At 46.2% G+C, this 20,026-nt stretch overlaps 2 protein-coding genes across 2 annotated transcripts; both read left to right on the top strand.

Moving 5' to 3' along the window:
- The first annotated feature begins 1,482 nt into the window (after positions 1-1,482).
- On the top strand, positions 1,483-8,158 carry LOC119149386 (heat shock 70 kDa protein 12A-like). The gene is given in 6 exon segments (XM_037390587.1): positions 1,483-1,603; positions 1,606-1,767; positions 2,878-3,098; positions 4,453-4,624; positions 5,580-5,978; positions 5,981-8,158. Coding segments are annotated over 6 exon segments (1,713 nt in total). The 5' UTR covers positions 1,483-1,485; the 3' UTR covers positions 6,622-8,158.
- Positions 8,159-12,549: 4,391 nt separating this feature from the next.
- LOC119149432 (cytoglobin-1-like) lies at positions 12,550-17,362 on the top strand. The gene is made up of 3 exons (XM_037390677.1): positions 12,550-12,753; positions 14,752-14,983; positions 16,216-17,362. Exons 1-3 carry the CDS (start codon positions 12,659-12,661, stop codon positions 16,342-16,344), a joined length of 456 nt encoding a protein of 151 aa, XP_037246574.1. The 5' UTR covers positions 12,550-12,658; the 3' UTR covers positions 16,345-17,362.
- The last annotated feature ends 2,664 nt before the right edge of the window (positions 17,363-20,026 follow it).

Raw genomic sequence — 20,026 nt, 5'->3', positions numbered from 1 at the left:
TCCTGCCCCTCTCTCTCAGCACCTTTTCTTTCTTCCTCCACTGAAACAGATTTTGTTTTTATTTACTTGGATTTCTTCCTTTCCAGTTAAATCACTTCATTTCCAGTCTTTCACTGAGGACACTTTTTCTTTAATCTCAACAATCCAGTGTATAATCTGCATTTAAGTCAGCCTTTGCCTGCAAAAAAAAAAAATAAATGAACTTAGAGACCAACTCCCTGAAGTCCAGGATGTGTTACACTATTTATACCATTCTTTCCAATTTCTCTTTCTCTTACACCCATTTAAGATCTGCCTCACCCGTTGCAGCTGAACTTGAGCAAATTAACTGTCCCTGTGACAGATGGGAAGGATAGGAATTAGAAAACAGAACTTTTAGTGAAATATTTCACAACCAGGAAATGTTTGCAGTCCTTTGTCACAACCTGTCCTGGTTTAACCCCATCCAGCAACTAAGCACCACAGAGCTGCTTGCTTGCTCCCCCCAACCTGGAGGGGTGGAGAGGAGAATTGGAAAGGAATGTAAAACTCAAGGGTTGAGATAAGAGCAATTTAATAATTTAAGCAGAATAAAAAAGGTAAGAATGATAACAAATAATAACAGTTATAATGGAAAGGTGGGGGAAAGGATAAAACCCAAAGGAACAGGGAGAAAGGAAAACAAGTGATGCACAGTACAACTGCTCACCACCCCCTGACCGATGCCCAGCCAGCCCCCAAGCAATGATCCCCAGGCCCCAGCTAACCCTCCAAGTTTCTATACCAAGCATGACGCCCCATGGTATGGAACACCTCTTTGGCTGGTTCAGGCCAGCTGTCCTGGCTGTGTCCCTTCCCAGTCTCTTGTGCCCCTCCAGCCCTCTCACTGGCAGGGCCAGCATTACCCAGCAACAACTAAAAACTTCAGCGTGTTATCAACATTGTTCTCACATCAGAGCCAAAACCCAGCACTCTGTGAGCTACTAAGAAGAAATTTAACTCCATCCCAGCCAAAACCCCCAAACGACTTTGTAGAAATATTCAGACCTACTAAGGTTAAACTTGGTAAGTTTAGCCAGAAACACCTGCTGTGCAACATACCTGCCACCTTCTGCAGTCATCTCGCTATGGTCAGTGTCCTTACACGGTCCTTTAAACATCCCTGTTGTGCTGTAGGAAGAAAACTCTGGTGAACCAATGCTTTTACAACAGCAGAAAATGTTTGCTGAAATGAGCGGCAGCACAGGGAACTGTGCTGCCAGGAGCACCAGAAGCTACTGCAAGTGTCAGTAGCTTGCTTTCTTTCACAAAGGGATCCTTCTGTTTTAAGTAACAAACAAGAGCTCCTCCACTTTCTGGGAAATAACACTATTTCTTTGCACAGTATGTAGTATCACGCTCGTTTCCTGCCAATGAAGTCAGAGAAGGGTGGCTTTGCCTTGCAACATTCAGTTTCATTGCAGTCCCATTGCTCCCCTGCAGCATACCCCTGCACTACAACTGGCCATGATCAGCAAGTCAGTCTTCATTGCTATAGATTTCAGCACGTCCTACAGTGGGTACTGTTTTTCCCTTACTTCAAGTACAGGCCAAATCCACCAAGTGTACTGGGGAACAGAGCATGGGCTCAAACCCTAAAGACACCCACATGCATCTTGTTCAACCAGGAGCAGAAGTTCAAGAAGTTTGGCTATGATGCTGTGATGAAGTACAAGAGCCTGCCCCATGGAAAAGCTGACAACTGGTACTTCTTCCAGGACTTCAAGATGAAGCTGTACAACACACTAGGTGGAACAGTTACTGCTAATGAGAGTCAGAGCTATTAATTTGAGGGGTGGGTGGTTAGGGGTATTGGTGAAGAGGGCTGAGTAAATCTGGCTGATTAGTGTTGCAACAGAGGGAAGACACAGTCACTCAATATGAGTGATCAGCAGACTTTGTTTATTGTCCCTTACAGTCATCTTTTATGCCTTTTTATAATTAGCTCATACATATTACAAAAGTTAAGCTCATTATTGGTTAATTGCCTAAATACCAAGCCCGCCCCTAGTTTCTCTTCTGTAGTTATCTGTTCCCACCTGTAACATTCTTTTCCCACCGTGATCTTCCTGTTATTGTGTAATTTTTGCTTTACTTCAGATAAGCTGAGAGCGATGTGCATTTTTGTCCAGCCAGCTGGACTATGTCTGTGACCCTTTTCAGCTAGCCAGTTATCCACAGATGAGGACTAATAAAAGGAAATCAAAGGGTATCTTTATGATCTTAAGAAGAAATTACTTGCTTTCTTAGTTAGCCAAAAGCTTCATGACACTGTTCATTGTCTAAAGACAGTAAAACCTGACTGCACACGTGAAACCAGATACTTGTTGTTAACAAAAAGCTGCCTTGCTCCGGAGCTTCTAGTCTCTCTGTGGCTCCCTGCCTTAGTTCTCAACAGGCAACAAGTGAAGTTTCCTGGAATTCAAATGAGGTGGGCAACCTTGGGGTCACCATAGAGACTCCTCCCATGTTATATACTTACCCTTAGCTTGTCTCTCCCTCCCCTGAAATGGTGTGCTCAAGCCAGTTTAAGAGTGGCTAGCTGTCCTTCAAGCACATAATGGCTATCATTTCTTTCTGAAGGCTCTATGTTAGTTTAGAGTCATTCACAGCTTTTTTCTGTGTTTGCTCATTCAGCCAAACATCAGGCTACCTTAGGGCCTCCTTGTCTGTGCTCTGGGGTCCCACAGGACTTCCCAAAACGTGGAATAACCCAGAGCACAGGGCCAGCCCCAGACAGAGGGGGTTTGGACACAGGACTTAGTTCTGTGCCATATGTTGAGCAGTGTTCAATGTGACGGGGACAGGCCTCATACTGAGACTGCAATGTGTAACCCTGAGATTTTTTTTTGTAGCAAGTCACATCTGACATGGAGCTGAAAGCCATCAATGGCAAGAGGCTTCCTGCCCTCACAATCTTTTCCAAAAGCCCGTGCTACCTGAAGGAACATGCCCTGAACACCATCCAAGAGGCCTATGTCCAGACTGTCTGCAGCCAGGAGGAGATCACCTGGTTCGTTACTGTCCCAGTCATATGGAGTGCTGCTGCCAGGCAGTTCATGCGGCTGGAAGCAAAGGAGGCAAAAGCAGGGGTTATCCCATTTCCTCAAATTATCTTTGGAGATTTTCCTCAATATTTAAACAACCTGTATGCCGTGGTTTACCCTGGCTCATAATTAAGTACCATGCAGCCACATGCTCACTCCCCCCTTCACCCAGAGGGATGGGGAGGAGAATAGAAAAGGAAAACTAAACTCAAGGCTTGAGATAAGAACAATTTCATAATTGAAATATAATAATAATAGTAGAAGATAAAGGATGGGGGGAGGAAGGAAAACATGTGACTACCTGCTGACAGATGTCCAGCCAGTCCCTGGGCAGCTGTCCAACCTCCGGCCAACCTCCCCAGTTTATATACTGGGTATGATGTGCTATGGTATGGAATACCTCTTTGTCTAGTTTGTGTGAGCTGTCCTGGCTGCATCCCCTCACAGTCTCTTGTGCTCCTCCAGCCCTCTTGCTGGTAGGGCCTGAGAAACTGAGAAGTCCTTTACTTAATATGAATATTAACCAGCAACAACTGAAAAATGTCAGTGTGCTATCAACGTTCTCACACCAAATCTAAAACACAACACTGCACCAGCCACTAAGAAGAAAGTTAACTCTGTCCCAGCTGAAACCAGGACACCTTATTTCAGATTTCAGCCTACCAGGGTGAGAAATTTCTCATGTTGGGAGTGGTGGGGTGTCACAGCACTACCAAAACTAGCCAGCTGCAACAAGGCCTTTACCATCCCATACCAGGTTAACATCGATAAGCAGTTCCCACACCTTGCCCCAGCATAGCCACCAACCCCCCCCCAAGGTTTCAAAAGTTCATCTACTGTCTGTGCTGTTTCTCCATCCTCTTCAGGCCAGTTCACCCTGCTTCTTGCCTCTGCTGCATCCAGATTCTTTCTTCTCTGGGCTCCTCTTCCATCCAGCCTCTCCTCATCCAGGCCACCTGCTTCTCCCAGGGCCTCTCCTTCATCCGGGGTGTGCTCTCTCTTCCCTCTGCTTCTTCCAGGTTTCTCTTCATCCAGACCTCATCTTCTGTACCCCTTACAGCTATTTAACTACTTAGCAGGAACCAGCCACAGCTGCACATTATCCACGTCAGCCAGCCCACAGCTGTATATTATCAATGTTAATTAACCTGCCTTAATTCCTTTATAATTCCTCTACATTGGGGGAAAGGATGTCCCAAACAGGCAGTAACAACTGCTCTATCCTTCCCCCCCCTCACCATGTAGAAATGAGCCCCATGGAGGTCAAGGGTACAAAAACCACCACCCCAGCGTGGGCTTCTGGGGTGAGAACGGCCTCCCTTGCAAGTGACATTCTTGCAGCAGTGATCTTGCCACCTTTCCTTGCACCTCTCTCTCATGATTTTAGGCAGGACTTATCTCTGACATGATGTCTGAGAATCTGATCATTGCCTTGGAGCCGGAGGCTGCATCACTGTGGTGCAAACAGCTTCCACAGGAAGGGTTTATGGCAGATGACAGTGACAAGAAGAAGTTTGAAAACTCCCCTGGGATCCAGTATGTTGTCGTTGACTGTGGAGGTAAAATTTTCCCTGTTTAACAGGTACCATCTTTGCTGGGCATGGCATATGGCTGTTTTGCAGTGTCCCCAAAGATCTGCAGTGCAGTCCCAGAGCTTGGACTCTACTGCTGCGCTTGTCATGGGGATTTTATTTTCATTTCTCACTTCATGAGATCCCATGGGTAGGCAGAAAAAGAGGAGGAAAGGGCGGGACTGCTAAAGGCCTGATCCATGGCAAATGGAAGTCATTGTTTCATGCCATCATGCACTTCAGGCCAGACAGTCACAGTAAGAACACCTGCCATTGTACCGGACTGGGCTGCACCACGTCCCAGCCTCAGTCACTGACGTGCACCCATGTGCTGTTGTATAGCCTGAGCTCACAGCCTCCTCTGTAGGAACAAGTGTAGTGCCCAGTGAACTGAGCAAAGAGACTGACTGGCAGGCACTGTAGAGTAAAGCTTTAAGAATAGTTTACAAAGCACTTTTTAGTAGTTTTTCTAGTTTCCTGTGTGAGTTTTTTTGGTGGAACATGTATTTCCTGCCAAGAGCGATCTGATGATTATGAACAAATACTGAAAAGGCATCAAGAGGACCACAAGTTTCTGAGTCACACCACCACTGCTCATCTTAACTCTTGTATGTCAAAAGGCAGGAGTCAATTGTCTATGTGAGGCCAGCCTCCTTTTGTAAACAGAAAGGAGACCGGCTTGTCCAGGGAGCAAATCAGAGCATCCATCTGTCATCAGAAGTTACTGTAGGAACCTTGAAAGACCAGGCTTTTATACAGAGGTGTGTAAATTCAGGAAATGTAGAGGTGTGCAGGCAGTAGTGGAGTGAAGAAAACAGCAGAAAAGCACATTTGTGAACTGGGAGTTCAGAAGGTAAGATTATATTCAGTGGAAAGTAAAGACCTCAAGTACTTTAAAAAAAACAACAGCTAACTTCATTTGTGTTCGTGTGTGGGTATATAGGTGGCACAATAGACATCATGGTACATGAGATCCAAGAAAACCGTTTACTGAAGGAGTTACACAAGGCAACGGGAGGTGGATGGGGAGGCAACAGTGTGGATGAAAACTTCACTGTTTGCCTCAAGAAAATATTTAATGATGGAGTATGGGATGAATATGTACAGAGCCACCCTTCCGAATTACGGCATATGATGTACAACTTTAGTATACAGAAATGCTTGACTGGCAGGGACGCCATCTACATACATTGCTACCACAACTTGACCAGAGTGGCAGAGCACAAGAAGGACATCTCTCACTTCTTCAAAAATGAAGAAGGAGCTGTGTGGTGTGATGGGATGATCATGATTACCTATAAGAAAATGAAAAGCTTTTTTGACCACCATATCAAAAATATCATTCGAGGGAGATTCTTGACAAGCCTAAAATGGCCAAGGTTAAGTACATTTTGCTTGTGTGAGGCTTTGCGTCTAGTATTATCTTGAGAGATGCAATCAGGAGGCAGGCCTTTAGCAAGAAGTATCATATCCTTTGTCCAATGGAAGTCCAAGTGGCCATTGCAAAAGGGGCTGTTTTATTTGGAGTCAGTCCACACGTTATTGCCTCAAGAGTCAGCGCTTGGACATATGGCATAGCAGTAAGTGAGAAATTTGATGCTTCTATCCATCCCTTCTGTAAACAAAGGGTTTCAAAAGCTGATGGCTTTGTTTATTGCACGGATCTCTTCAAGAAATTGGTGGGAATTGAAGAGGCAGTGAACATAAATGAAGGTGTGCACTATGATTTCTATCCAACAGAACCAGATCAAACAGAAGTATGCTTTTCTTTCTATTGTACAGAAAAGCAGGATGCTCAGTACATAGATGAGGAAGGGTTGGAAAAGCTTGGCTCCGGTACAGTGCCAATGCCAGACACAAAGCTGGGGAGGAAACGCCAGCTGAAGCTGGATATTAAATTTGGGCTCACTGAATTTAAAGCCACATGTACTGATGTTATTTCCAAACAAAGTTGGGCAATTATGATAAATTTTTTAGCTATGTAAATGCTTGGTGCATCAAGCAGCAGAGAAATAACTCAAAGAAGGGTATGGCTTTAGTGGGAGGCAATAACTACTACAACAGAGAAGGCAAATGGACCATAAAATTTGTCATCCAGCCTTCTGCTTGCACAAGTAAACAGTTTGCTGGTCTTATTCTCTGGTTCCTTCCATTCCTCACCAAGCACCCTTTCAGTCCAACACTCTTTGTTGTATCTGAAAGCAGGTTTATCTGATGTATCTCTTGCCCTTCTAGTTTAGCCCCATTGCATCTCTGAATACAATAGTCCATACCACCAACATAATGAGTTGTACTCTATCTGTGTTTGATACAAAGCTTCTGGACTGGTGTCTAACTTGTACACATATACCAGCCCATAACTGTTTCTTTTAGCTTGATGTCTTCTCTCAGTTATATTTTCTCTTCCTCTGATATCAGATCTCTTTATTTGGAGACCAGGTTTAATTCTGCCAGGGGTGACATTCAATGGATTTCAGTTTTCTCCAGAACATCATCTATATCGATTGTGTGTAATTAAAGCACTCATCCCAGTCAAGGGTGCTGTGTGAAGCAGTAACTCGGTGTAGTCTGGGAGATTGTATCCAAAACCTGTGGGAGTGTTGTTTCCATTAAACCATTGGATGGTTTGATCTCATTAACTGGACAGATACAAATGCCAGATTGTAACATTACAGATATGAATAGTGCTTATGCCGCTGCCTGAGCCCCTGTCAGCTTTGGGTACTTTCTACATCTCTGACTTGGACTTGATATTTTCCAAGTCCTTAAGAGCTCATTTCTTTGCCTCCTTCTTACAGCACCTGTGCACAGGTTCAGCACAGTGCAGCCTGTGTGAGCCCAGATTTGTCCAAAATAAGGATGTGATCCTGCAGTGCTTTGGGTCTAGCTGGGCTGGAGTTAACTTTCTTCATAGCTACCCTTGTGCTGCTATGTGATTTATAACCAAAACAGTGCTGATGATAGCACACCAATGTTTTTGCAATAGCTGAACAGTGCTTGCAAGGCCATCTCCGTTTCTCACTTGGTCCCTGCAGCGAGAAGGCTGATGGGGGGAGCAAGGGGCTGGGAGAGGGCACAGCTGGCACAGCTGACTCCATAGCCTGTAACTCATGCTCAGCAATAAAACTGGGGTGAGTTTCTCCAAAATAGCTATTGTTTGGCGATTGGTTGGGCATCAGTCCGGTGGTAGGATGTGGTGACTTCCTTTGCATCACGTTGTTTGGGTTTTTTTATGTAATTTTTTCCCTCTTCACTAAGGGTGGCTGTGGAGTTTCCCTGCTGAACACCAGCCTGTGCCAATGCAAATACTTCATTAGCTGGATGCACTATGTGAAAACTCAGTGCTGGCATCTTTATTAGCTGTAATGACTGTGATAGAATCACCCCTAGCCATGTACTTCACGGCATCAGTCATTAAAGCAGCATTCAGCTTATTAATCTGTATACGTACTATGCCCTATGATGTATAAAAGCTGAATTATTTTGAATACATTGCCTTTGTTTTCGCACTTAAAATCTTATGTGTACAATAAAAATATTCACAACAGAAACCTGTGTATTTTTCTGTTGTGTCAGATGGTAGTACTCTGTAAACTATGTGAAGGCTATTCTTGCTGGTCCCAAGAAGCTGAGTAATCCTGCTTTTTTCTTACCCTTTCGACTTGGTACTTTCACCAGTACAAACTGCAACACAGCTCCACCTGAGCCCACTACCACTGTCTGAATGGGAGAGAGAAGTGCGGTCTGGTGGCAGCTGGGAAAGCTGCGTGTGTCTGCCCCAGGTCTTTCCCACCCATGTGCTTTGTGGGCTTTAGCGTTCAGACATTGATGCCAACGGTCATGCCTGCTGCTCCTTATTTTATTTGTTTTTATGAGCTGGTAACATTGATAACTGCAGGTACTGAGCATGGAGCAGGTGCAGGTGTTTGTCATCTCTGTAAAAGCAGCACTGAATATCAGCATCTCCAGCTAAGCATCTGAGAAACCTGGCAATACCTGCTGTGGGGGGCTCTAACCTCAGTCTGACAGTGTGAGGGGTGTTGGGAAAATAAGAGTTATAGCTGCCAAGCCCCTTCCAGCCACTCTCCACAATGAGCGTGTCTGCTGACCTGGAGATTAACCCCTGTTGCGTAATAAATAGGGTGGTTTATTTGTATTAAACACAAAACTTAACAGATCGTGAACTTTCAAGGAGAAGAAAACAGGGGCGGCTTTGCATTGCCTGTGGCCGGGGCATCAGTGAGCTCTGTGGGCAGTTATTGCTGCTGGATCGTGAGCAGCTGGGCAGGTAGAAAATGACATCTGTGTCTGCGGCCAGCACTTGCCAGCTGACTTCTGTCTAAAGCACACGGTTTCTCAGAAACAACAAATAAATCTCACTGTGCAGACCCACCACCATTTCCCTGCACCGCAATGGAATCACACCCTCTGCTTCCTTGGCTGGGGACAGAGCCAGGAGCAGCCTGGCTGCCGCATGCAGCACAAACCACAGCAGCTGCGCTCCCGGCTCGGGATTGCCCAGCACCATCCGCCCTGCCCTGGCCTGACCTTACCCTCTGAGGAGCATCCCGTCCATGGCCCAGGCTGTCCTCTGCAGTGCTGCCCGGCACTCCTGTCAGAAAATATTTCTCCCCGTTCAGCAGAAATTGAACTTAAAAGCATTCACCTCCTTTGGGATATGAAAGAAAAATCATGGGAGACGAGAAAGAAATAAACCAAGCACACATCCTCTTCCCCCAGGGAGAAGGGGTGAGGTTGGCAGCAATGTGATGACTTTACAATTAAACAGCACATTTTTCACAGCTATTCCATTTCAAGGCCAAAAAAATAGGCTTTTCTGCAGCTTTTGTGTTTTACTCTCTAGAGACCCATAAGGTGTAGTATAGATGTGTATAACCCTGTTAGAGATGTCAAAACGTTATGAGGTATTGCTGTGTTCATCTTACAAGGACTCGGCAGATCATATGGGGGAAAATAGAGGATAATTTTCCAAAACAGTAAATGTCGCGATGGAGGGAAGACACAGTCACTCAATATGAGTGATCAGCAGACTTCGTTTATTGAACCTTACAGTCACCTTTTATGCCTTGTTATAATTGGCTCATACATATTACAAAAGTTAAGCTCATTATTGGTTAGTTGCCTAAATACCAAGCCCGCCCCTAGTTTCTCTTCTGTAGTTATCTGTTCCCACCTGCAACATTCTTTTCCCACCGAAATCTTCCTGTTATTGTGTAACTTTTGCTTTACTTCAGATAAGCTGAGAGCGATGTGCATTTTTGTCCAGCCAGCTGGACTATGTCTATGTGACCCTTTTCAGCTAGCCAGTTATCCACAAGTAAAAGTAACACCAGAAGGTGAAAGGAAAGAACAGAAAAGCATGTCACAAAGAGCTTGGTGACATGTTTGTCTGTGCAGGAGGAGGTCAGGGCCTGCCCTGTGCAGCTCACAGCTGGCTTGACACCAGGTATAATTGACCCATTGCACCCCAAAACTGGACCAACCAGAAGAGTTTATGGTGGCTCTGTGGAAATGTGTTTAAGAAAGAGCAGAAAATGCTGAAAAAAGAAACAAGGCCAGGGCAGGTACAGTACCCAAAGGGAGACTGGTGGAAGAGCGCATGCTGGAGCAGTTGAGTAGCATACAAGGAGCAGCAAGAGCAAAGAGACCCCCATGCACCAACCCCCAGCTCCTGCACCACCCATGGTCTCACCAAAGGGCCTGGGTATAACCTGTGGCACAGGGGTGGGGGACCAGGATGCGGGGGAATGGAGGTTTTTAAGTGTTGGTTTGTTACTTGGCAATAAATTAATTTGAATGAAATTTCCCAACACAAAATGGTATTTTTTTGGCCTATGACAGGATGTCTAACAATATGTTGAGTGAATGAGCACCTTCGTACTGCAATGTCCCAGATGAGGTTGGAGAGGGGAGAGGAGAAGTCCCCCAGGGAACTTTGCTTGTGAACTGCTGCGAACAAAAACCAAATGGGAGGGAAACGAAAGGTGAGCAAAGGAGATGAAGAGGAAAAGACTAAGAAAGCTAAGAGGGAAGACTCATCCTTGAGCAAAGTCATTGCTGTCACAGCTCAGGTCAGAGAGCCAGGCTCACCACAATACTCCAGCTTCTCCCACTGAGAAGTGTCCACTGCAGGTCAGAGTACACCAGGATCTACAAGAAGAACATGACACCTACAGAGAGGAGTAGATGTTGCAAACCAGTAATCGTACACATTCACATCCCAAATAAAAAACAGCTCTACCTCCATGCTCCACACCTGCTTTAGCCCCTTTTACTTTGGCTAAAGTTGGTGCTGCTCTTTCTTCAGGAGCTCGGTCTCTCCCAGGCCACCCATGACAAGTACTTGATGCACATTCTGCTCTTGGCCGTAGGTTTGATGCTTTCCCCACCAAGCTCCTCCTAGAAGGTTTTGCCTGCCAAGGCCTGGGAACTGCCAACTCCTGTGGTGCCATCCTCACTCCTTCCTCTGTGTCCCTGCGCTGGTGGCTCGGCTGGGACAACCGGTGCTTCTCTGGTTTGTGTTTGCCTTCAAAGCAGCAATGGTCCCAGCAGCACAGCGTGCTCTGCTCCCACCCCCCACCTCCCCGCCGCCCTGCTCTCCTGAAATCTGGGGCATTTTTCTGAGGATTTGGGGATGAGAAAGCAGAAGGTTGCACAGCTTTTATCAGACCACTTGTTTGCTGTGGTGAAAAGGGAGAGGGAGGGAAGGGAGGAGCAGTTTCAGTAAAGTCATTTGAGGTATCCCTCGGCAGTGGTGGGACACAGCCCCTCTAAGACTGATGAGTCTTGGTGAGATTGCAGCCACCACTTCCCTTCTGCTCTGGGGTATCAGGCTCGTTTTGCTCGCTGTGCTGCTCAGTTCCCCCTTGTGCATGTTCCTTCCCTCCTCTAAACCATCCCAAACAATACCAGGTTTTGTCTGCAGTCGGAGTCCGGCAGCAGCAGCAGTTCCTCAAGCCCTTTAGCCCTTATTTTGTGTTCGTGCCCTGGACTTAACCAGAACATTCCTGCCAGAGGTTAAGCCCAGGCGCTGTGTGGATAATCCAAGATTTTTTTTTGCCTCCAGTTCCAGAAGACTGTGACAATAACAGGCCTGTAGGTGCTGTCTGCAGCTCCACACTGGCCCTTCTGCTCCTTACCTTTTTCTCTCTGCCAGGCAGGTAGGGTTTAGGGATAGGACAGAGATCCCAGCTGTAAACCAGGAAGATGAGGGTAGTGAAATGCCTGTGTCCCGTGCTGGCTGTCTGCACAGTTTATCTCCTGCGTTACAATGAGGTGGCCTTCCAGGGCACTGTGGCCACAGATGCTGTGCCCACGCTGCTGTCACTGTTGCCACAATGCTGTTGTTTTGGGCTGGCGATGCCTCCACCCACAGAGTACCAAGGCTGGGGGTAGCTGTGGGGTGAGCCCCTGCTAAACCAGAGGGCTGTGGGGAAAGCAGTGGCTGTGGCATGAAAGCAGGACTGGAGAGAGTTGCTGGAGCTGGAAATGGCATCACTGGACTGAAGGACCAAGAAGTGCTGGGAAGAGGGGCCGGCAGGCACCATGGTGCCTGCAGCACAGCAGCACTCTTGGGATCAAACCAGGAAAATTAGTGCTTGGGCAGGGATCACCCTTAGGAAAGAGAAGCCAAGCACTGGCCGTGGCAGGGGTGAGAAGGGAGGAGAGCTGATTTTTTCCTTCCTCACTGAAAACTCTCTTTTCCCTTATCTCCTCAGACAGCCAGATCTTTACTCTGGCACCTGATGCCACAGTGAGAGTGCTAGTCCTCCCTCCTCATGTGGTTGATTTCTTTCCTGATTAAAAGTGATTAGGCAGCCCTAAAGCCTGCAGAAATGTGACCGAGGGAAACGGAGACAAAGAGTCCATTCAAGATCTCTTAAATCCCCGGGCCAGTATTTAGAGAGCCCTGAGGAGACAACTGGAGCAGAACCACCCTGCCAGGACCTCCCTGTCCTTCTCCCTCCTGCTGCACCCTTTGTTGCCAAGGTCTCCTCCACCATGTCATTCTCTGAAGCAGAGGTGCAGAGTGCCCGCGGTGCCTGGGAGAAGATATATGTAGATGCTGAGGACAATGGGACAACTGTGCTGGTCAGGTAAGGAAAGAGCCCATCCTGCTGCCACCCCAGAGGGTTGAAGGAGGAATGGCAAGAAGGATGGAGTTACCACCAGTACGTTTTTCACACAGCCCTTGCTGGGAACATTTTGATTTGCTGTGGTTTATCTCACCTCAGGGAGGAAATGGGGAAGAGGAGACATCCACACAAAGAAAAGGAAAGGGGGAAGAGGGTGGGAGAGGAAGAAGAGATGAGAACAATTTCTTTACTCCACCCATTTAAGGTAAAGAAATGGAAGTGTGATACGAAAGAGAATGGGAACAAACATAGGCCCTATTTCCCTCTTCCCCTTTCCCTCTGAACTCCTTTAATGACTTTTTTTTTAACTTGCATGTCCTCAGTATTTCTCTTCTGACTCTCCTTCAGCCTTTCCAGCCCAGCGCCCGTCTGTTTCATTGCATTGTACCCCTCCTGTGGGCTTTCTCTCTTACATTTTCATTCTGTTTTCCTCTCTTCTTCCATAAGATAGATGTTTCTTCTATTCACCTTTCAGATATCCTTCTCTCAGCTGGGATTTACATCACCTACATATGCACCAATCAGTCCAAATACTATTTCTGGTTATCATACCTTTGCCACTCCCTCTGGCTTTTTTGTATATCACATCTTGTGCCTGGGTCAGCCCCAGAAAGGGTTAGGCACTGCTCTTTCCTTCTGCAGTCTACACAATCTGTGGACAGTTAGGGTCAGAAATGCATCTATAAAATGCTAGCAGCATCAGTGGCTTGGCTCCCAGGGTAATTTACTCTAGAAGGTTTTTGCCTTAATGTCCTACAGCCCCAGCCCTGCCTTTAGAGAAGTTCTGGGCTCCCCAGTACAAAAGAGACATAGACATACTGGAAAGAGTACAACGAGGGGCCACAAAGATGATGAAGGGACTGGAGCATCTCTTCTATGAGGAGAGGCTGGGAGAGCTGGGGCTGTGCAACCTGGAGACAAGAAGGCTCAGGGGGATCTTATCAATGTATATAAAAACCTGAAGGGAGGATGCAAAGAAGACAGAGCCAGGCTCTCCTCAGTAGTGTCCAGGGACAGGACCAATGTGCAATGGGCACAGACTGAAAGACATGACATTCCCTCTGAACATCAGGAAACACTTTTTCACTGTGAGGGTGACTCAGCACTGGCACAGGTTGCCCAGAGAGGTTGTAAAGTCTCCATCCATGGAGATATTCAAAACCTGTCTGGACATAGTTCTGGGTAACCAATTTGGGCTGGGGGGTTAGACCAGATGACCTTCAGTGGTCCCTTCAAGCCCAACCATTCTGTGACTCTGTGAAATGCAACCTGGAATTTGGTATTGCTATTTTAGGTGGATAACTGGTTTACCCAGTGGAGTAAACTGCTTAAGAGCTTGACCAAGATGACTGTAACTGATGTTATAAAAGGCAATTCCTTTATGAGTGGCACTGAATTGTGTTACTTTTGATTAAATGAAAGAGTCAGTACCTGGTACTCAAACAACAATCCCTCACAGCCAGTAAGAAAGCTTTGGCATGGACTCTAGGAAGGGGTTAATTAACAAAACCAATAGTAGGGTTTCTCCACCAAGAGCACAGTGGACTTATCTGCTGTCCAGAACATCTTTGGGAATATTGCACTGTCACACTCACCCCGTGTGAATGCGGCCCTACTTCTCTGTGGATTTTGTCTCTGCCTAACTCTCAGTCCACACTGAGGAATGTTTACTTTAAAAGCAGCAGAATAAATTCCAGGATAGGTAGGTTTTAAGGTGGATTGAGCAAAGGGAAGTGGCCTGGGGAGGGCCAAGGGAGGGAACAGGTTGCTGTGGGCACAGGGGCTGTGTGCAGATGGGAAGGGCAAAGAAGAACCAAGAAATGCAGGGGAAGGTGATTTATGTTCTAAAAAAGAGAAAGGAAAAGGGCAATAAAAGCCGAAGATAAGGCCTGAAATGTGAAGCCATATCTGCATCATTGCCTTGGTCCACAAATTAGGACATCTCTTGTTTCTCCACAGGATGTTTACTGAGCACCCAGACACCAAGTCCTACTTCACTCACTTCAAAGGCATGGACTCTGCTGAAGAGATGAAACAGTCGGATCAGGTCAGGGGCCACGGCAAGAAGGTTTTCTCTGCCATCAACGACATGGTGCAACACCTGGACAACTCTGAGGCTTTTCTTGGGATAGTGAACCCACTCGGCAAGAAACATGCTACCCAGCTGAAGATTGACCCCAAAAACTTTAGGGTGAGCCAGCAGCCCTCTTTGCAGAGGATGTGATTGTGAAGGGAGGATGTCTCCCCCTTTGAGGGTTAGAACTGAAGAAAACAGGCTTTGTATATACAAATGTATATACACTCCAGAGCGTGCAGATTGTTGAAGGTGAGACAGGTTGATGGTGGTAGATAGGAGGCGTAAGAGATCTGGCATCTGTTGGGAAGAAGGCTATGCAGCAGATGTGATGCAGGCAAATCTGCTGATGTGGGACCTGCAGAGCTGCTGACCAACTGTAGTGGGTTTTCTCAGTGCAACAGGATTCCCATGCTTGTCATTTAGTAGTAAGACACAGAAAAGCAGCTTAACACTGGACTTCAGTCCCTGATGTCTCTGTTTTTCTCCAGTAACAGGAACTGAGCTTTCCTAGGACAACTGAAACAGCTGGTATTGAGCAACGATGGCAACGGCATTGCCATCACTAAACAAACACAGATAATTAATACAGGATCGAACGACTTGCCCAAGTCCACCTAAGGTCACTACCAGAGTGCATTTATAACAGTTTTGTCTGCCTTACACAGCACAAAATACAAAAAGAGGCACCTTCTGGCAAAGGTCACTTAGGCACTGGGAAGGTGATTTCCAAAGCAATGGGCCCAATTTTCAGTCAGTGGGAGAATAAGTGAGGATTTCTGCCTGGAAAGATCCTGAAAAGAATTTTTCAGGGTAAAGTTGTACACAAACCAAAAATGCTGCACTGAAAAAGAGTTGACATTTCAAAGTATACCACCTACCTAGTGACTGTAAAGACAAACTCTCATTGCTACAAAGTGCTAGATAGCTAATAAACGGGAAAGATTAGGAAGGAACTTACCCCCCAAGCCATGTGTTCCATAGGTGCCCAACATGAGGCTTCTTGTGGCCTCTAAACATTTGGGACAGTTCACTGCCAGGAGAAGTATGGCAGTAGATGGACCAAGTGAACCAGTCCTGTACAGCTGTCTTTAAGTGATGGGCGCAGTCAACATTAACTAGATACAGGATAGTTAAAAAAACAGCAGCAGTGACTGGAATTTTTTGTGAATTCTATAATGCACCTAATTTTCCAACACCTGTTGCAAGGTCTGCGTGCTATACACTGTTGCATTGTTTTTGTACCTTTTTCTGTCCCCTAAGAATCCCAGCTAAAATTATATATCTTGTTCTTATGCCTCTAATGTGGAGGAAAGTTTACACTGTTTGTTTCTTCCCTTCTTGTTTAGATTCTCTGTGACATTATCTTGCAACTGATGGAGGAGAAATTTGGTGGAGACTGCAAAGCTTCCTTTGAGAAGGTGACCAATGAAATCTGCACTCACCTGAACAATGTCTACAAAGAGGCAGGTTGGTGAGGATGTGGCCTCCAGGCTCTTCAAACACCTTGCCAGCACTGACTTGCTGCTTTTGGGCCTCCAGCCACAGTTGGAAGAATGAAAAAGTTTTTAAAAAAGCACGAAAAAGGCTTATATAATGTAGATATCAATGTCAATAATTTCCTTAGCAAACTGAATTTCTACAGCTAAATAAAACCCGTAGATACATCAAAGCCAACCAACAAATCCTGATGTGCTTTGCAGCTTCAGTGGTTCAGGTGGGTTCCTCTGGCCACTTTCCTTGAAGACTACATTTTAAGACGATGACTTTAAGCTTACTATTCCTAAGAGAAAGACTTGCTCCTTCCAGCAGCACCAGCCCAGCAAGGCACCAGCCACTCCTTGTCTCAGCTACCACCTCTCCATCCACATGAATGGTGAGCAGGATACCATTTTTAAACATCTCCAGTGACTTTGTAGAGGTCATTATTTAAGAGGCAAGTTTAATGTTTGAACTAAAATGATGCAGGGAGTGTTGTATGGGAAAGACTAACGTCTAAGACACAGGGAAAGGCCTGTCCTGCATGAGCCAGTGGAGTTCCCCAACCTTGGGAGAGGTTTCTTGGAGCAGCTTTCAGCACAAGGGATGGCAACACTGAATGTGGTCACCACTGGGTCCCTCTGGGCAGGGATGAACATCTCCAGCACGTGGATTTCACTGCACTACTCCCAGCAAATTGCTCTGGCCATGTCCCCAGGAGAGGGCAATAGTACTGAGCTCACTAGCTCCTGTGCTTCTCAAAATGCATCCAGCTGAGGGGCTTTGCTGCTTCGGTGAGTGGGCAGCATGGTGGGCTCAGCTCAGTGCGGGATTGCTATGGCGCTGCCCTCATCCTGTCCTGTCGCACGGCCTGAGCCTCCCTTCAGCGGCAAATGAGTGCCGAACTATTTAATTGCTCTTCCTTGTATTCCTTAGACGTGGTGAAAGAATCAGCTAATAACTGCAAATAACCACAATTATGCTTCAGTGTAATGCAATAAACACAGAGAAAGCAGATACATCCTCTCATTTGTAGCCTGGAAAAGGCACTGGCGATGTGCAGTGGTGGTAGCTAGTTACAGTTCATGGTTACTGGTGGTACTGGGGGGTCTACTGAAACCAGCTCAAGCTCCCACCCAGGCACCCATCACGCTTGCAGGAATCAGGCTCCTCAGGCACTGGAAAGGGAAGCTTTTCACTTGACCATGAAAAAACAATTGTGTAAACAGATAAAAATGCAGAATTCTCCTTCATGTAGGTTTCCTCACCAATTCCATTTGTTTGTCAAAAGATGCTGAAATCCCAAAGTTCAGAAGATGAACTCTCGTTGGAGAGGGAGGATGGGGCAGGATGCTTTATTTGATTCAGTATTTTACTCCGCTTGGGGAGAAGGGGAAGCGTATTGCACAACATCATCAAGTACTGAAAGAAAAGAACGAGACTTGTAAAAAAATATTTACAGTCTCGAATCCCTTTGAGGGAGTACAAGTACTTAACACTCTGAAAAGCTTAAAATAAGGTCTCCTTTCTATTTACTTGTTTTAATGCATGTTAAAAGCACTATTTGCCATGACCAGGGTTAGCTGTAATGACATGCTCATCATTGCCATAGGCACCTTGGGCTGACAGAAGCCTGACACCACTGGCTGATGGTTTAAGGCTTTTGTGTTCCCTGCTCCTGTGATGGAGAGAGGCACAGCAAAACCAAAGTGTGTGAAACAAACCAAACTCAGGCTTAAGTAAAGAGGGAGTTATTTTTTAAATCCATCTACAAAGGGGGGACACATTAAATTTTTAAAATTTGTGTGATGTGAGTGGTTTAGGAGTACATGCCCCCTTTTTTTTGTTTTGTTTGAGATTTCAAAGGATGGCAGGAAGCTTTCCCAACAGAGCATAGATCAGATGACATCTTGAGGATACCTGAGCTGAGCTCCCAGTTTTCCAGTAGCCTCACTGCACAATCCTGTCTGACTTTCCTTGTAACTCCCTGTGCTGCTGCAAAACAGCAATATTCACACACTTTGGAGGCAAAAAACCCACACTACTTACTGAACCGGTAAATATGTGGTGCTATACATACTGTATGCATTCTTAGAGATAACTTTGACCTTGTGAAGAGAAACCTAAGGGAAACATCATGCCTAAAGGTAGCAGGAAGAGATTTCCCACAGAGCACCACCAGTGAGTGGGACCAAAGCCCTCCTTGCACAAAGCTTCATGGTTTTCTTACAGCCTGTGGGACATCAGGAAGGTCTGGGTGAGACAACAAATCCGTGAGGTAGCATGGGTAGTATGACAAGTGCCTGTGACAGGTTAAATCAGCGAAGTACCATGGAGTAATCTTTGTGCCTGACCTAAACCAGAACAGTGCAAACACATGGAAAATACTGAGAAGTATTGAAAATATGGGAAGAAGAAGAAGACAGGGAGCTCATGGAGGAAAGTTAATCCCCTCAACTACTAAAATCAAAGTGCTTTGCCAGCCATGTTGCTGGAGAAAAAAAGCATCCCCCCAAGTGAAACTTGACCTTGTAGAGACAACCAGACACTTTCCTGATTACAAATATTACTTAACTGCAAAAACACCTAAGTACTTAAATACAGTTCATCAACTTCATTGAGTGAACTCAGACCCTCCAATGGGAGCAGCTTTGGGAAAGAACAAGGAATAGAAAATAAATAAAGCATCATAGGCAAAGAGAGGAGAGAAATTTAACTTGAAAAATTTCAGTCCCTGTGGTGACAGAGTGGGAACTTACCCAGAGACAGGTGCATTTGCAAGGCATCCCTGTGCAAAAACAAATCAATGTTGGGATGAAATCCAAGAGTCCAGTGGTGTGTGACAGCACCACCAAATCACTCTAAGACAAGGGCTATGAATATACCGAGGCAATCTTCTTTACAGAAGTAGTTAACCTAGCTGTTGAGGCATTTAAGCTGAATAATTTCCCTGCTGGAGAGTCTGAGCCAGGCAGCCTTCCCGCCTCTGCCTACAGCACAGCGAGAGCTCAGCGAGGTCTGGGGCTCAGCAAGGTGGGGAAGGCAGGGAAGTCGTCTTGGGTGTCCTGGGGCTGCCCATAAAGGGGACTAGGCACCTTGCAGGGGATTTGGGGAAGCTTCTAGGAAACCCTTCTAGCAGGGCCCAGAGGAAAAACCTGTCTTGCACCCACTCTTCCTGCTGGAAGGCCGTTGGTGTTATTGGTGGTTGAAGTGAAGGACTGCTTGAGCTCCTTTGCTTGTAGAGCTGTGGGCGTAGGAATAGATAGATCCCTCAGAGGTCTTGTTTTACACTGAAAGAGTAGGGCCTTCTTCTAGATGCTTTTTGAACACCTAGTGACAGGTAGAAGGTGATGAGGGTACGACCCAGATGGGATCATGCTGGGAACAGCAATGCTTTTACCCTGTGCTTGGTGCCAGGGCAGTTGTTTTTGCTAGACCTGGAGAGGAGCAGGGGAGCCCTGTCAGACCTTCAGTTTGTCTCCTCGGTTAAACAGAAGGTACCACAAGGCTTGTAATGTGTGTAATGAGAAAGGATTGCCGCCTAGGATCATACCGAGATGTGACAAGTGAATTGTAAGATCTGAATTGGCACTAGGAGCCAGTGGTCCCTGGAAGAACAGAAGACCCACTGAATTCAAATGCCTGTCTATCAGGCACGGCACTCGGGTATCTCGTAAAAGC

Source organism: Falco rusticolus, chromosome 5, assembly GCF_015220075.1.
Source record: "Falco rusticolus isolate bFalRus1 chromosome 5, bFalRus1.pri, whole genome shotgun sequence".
In the NCBI taxonomy this organism is placed as follows: domain Eukaryota; kingdom Metazoa; phylum Chordata; class Aves; order Falconiformes; family Falconidae; genus Falco; species Falco rusticolus.
The sequence above is the reverse complement of the archived record's forward strand: the minus strand, read 5'-3'. Positions and strand labels throughout refer to the sequence as shown.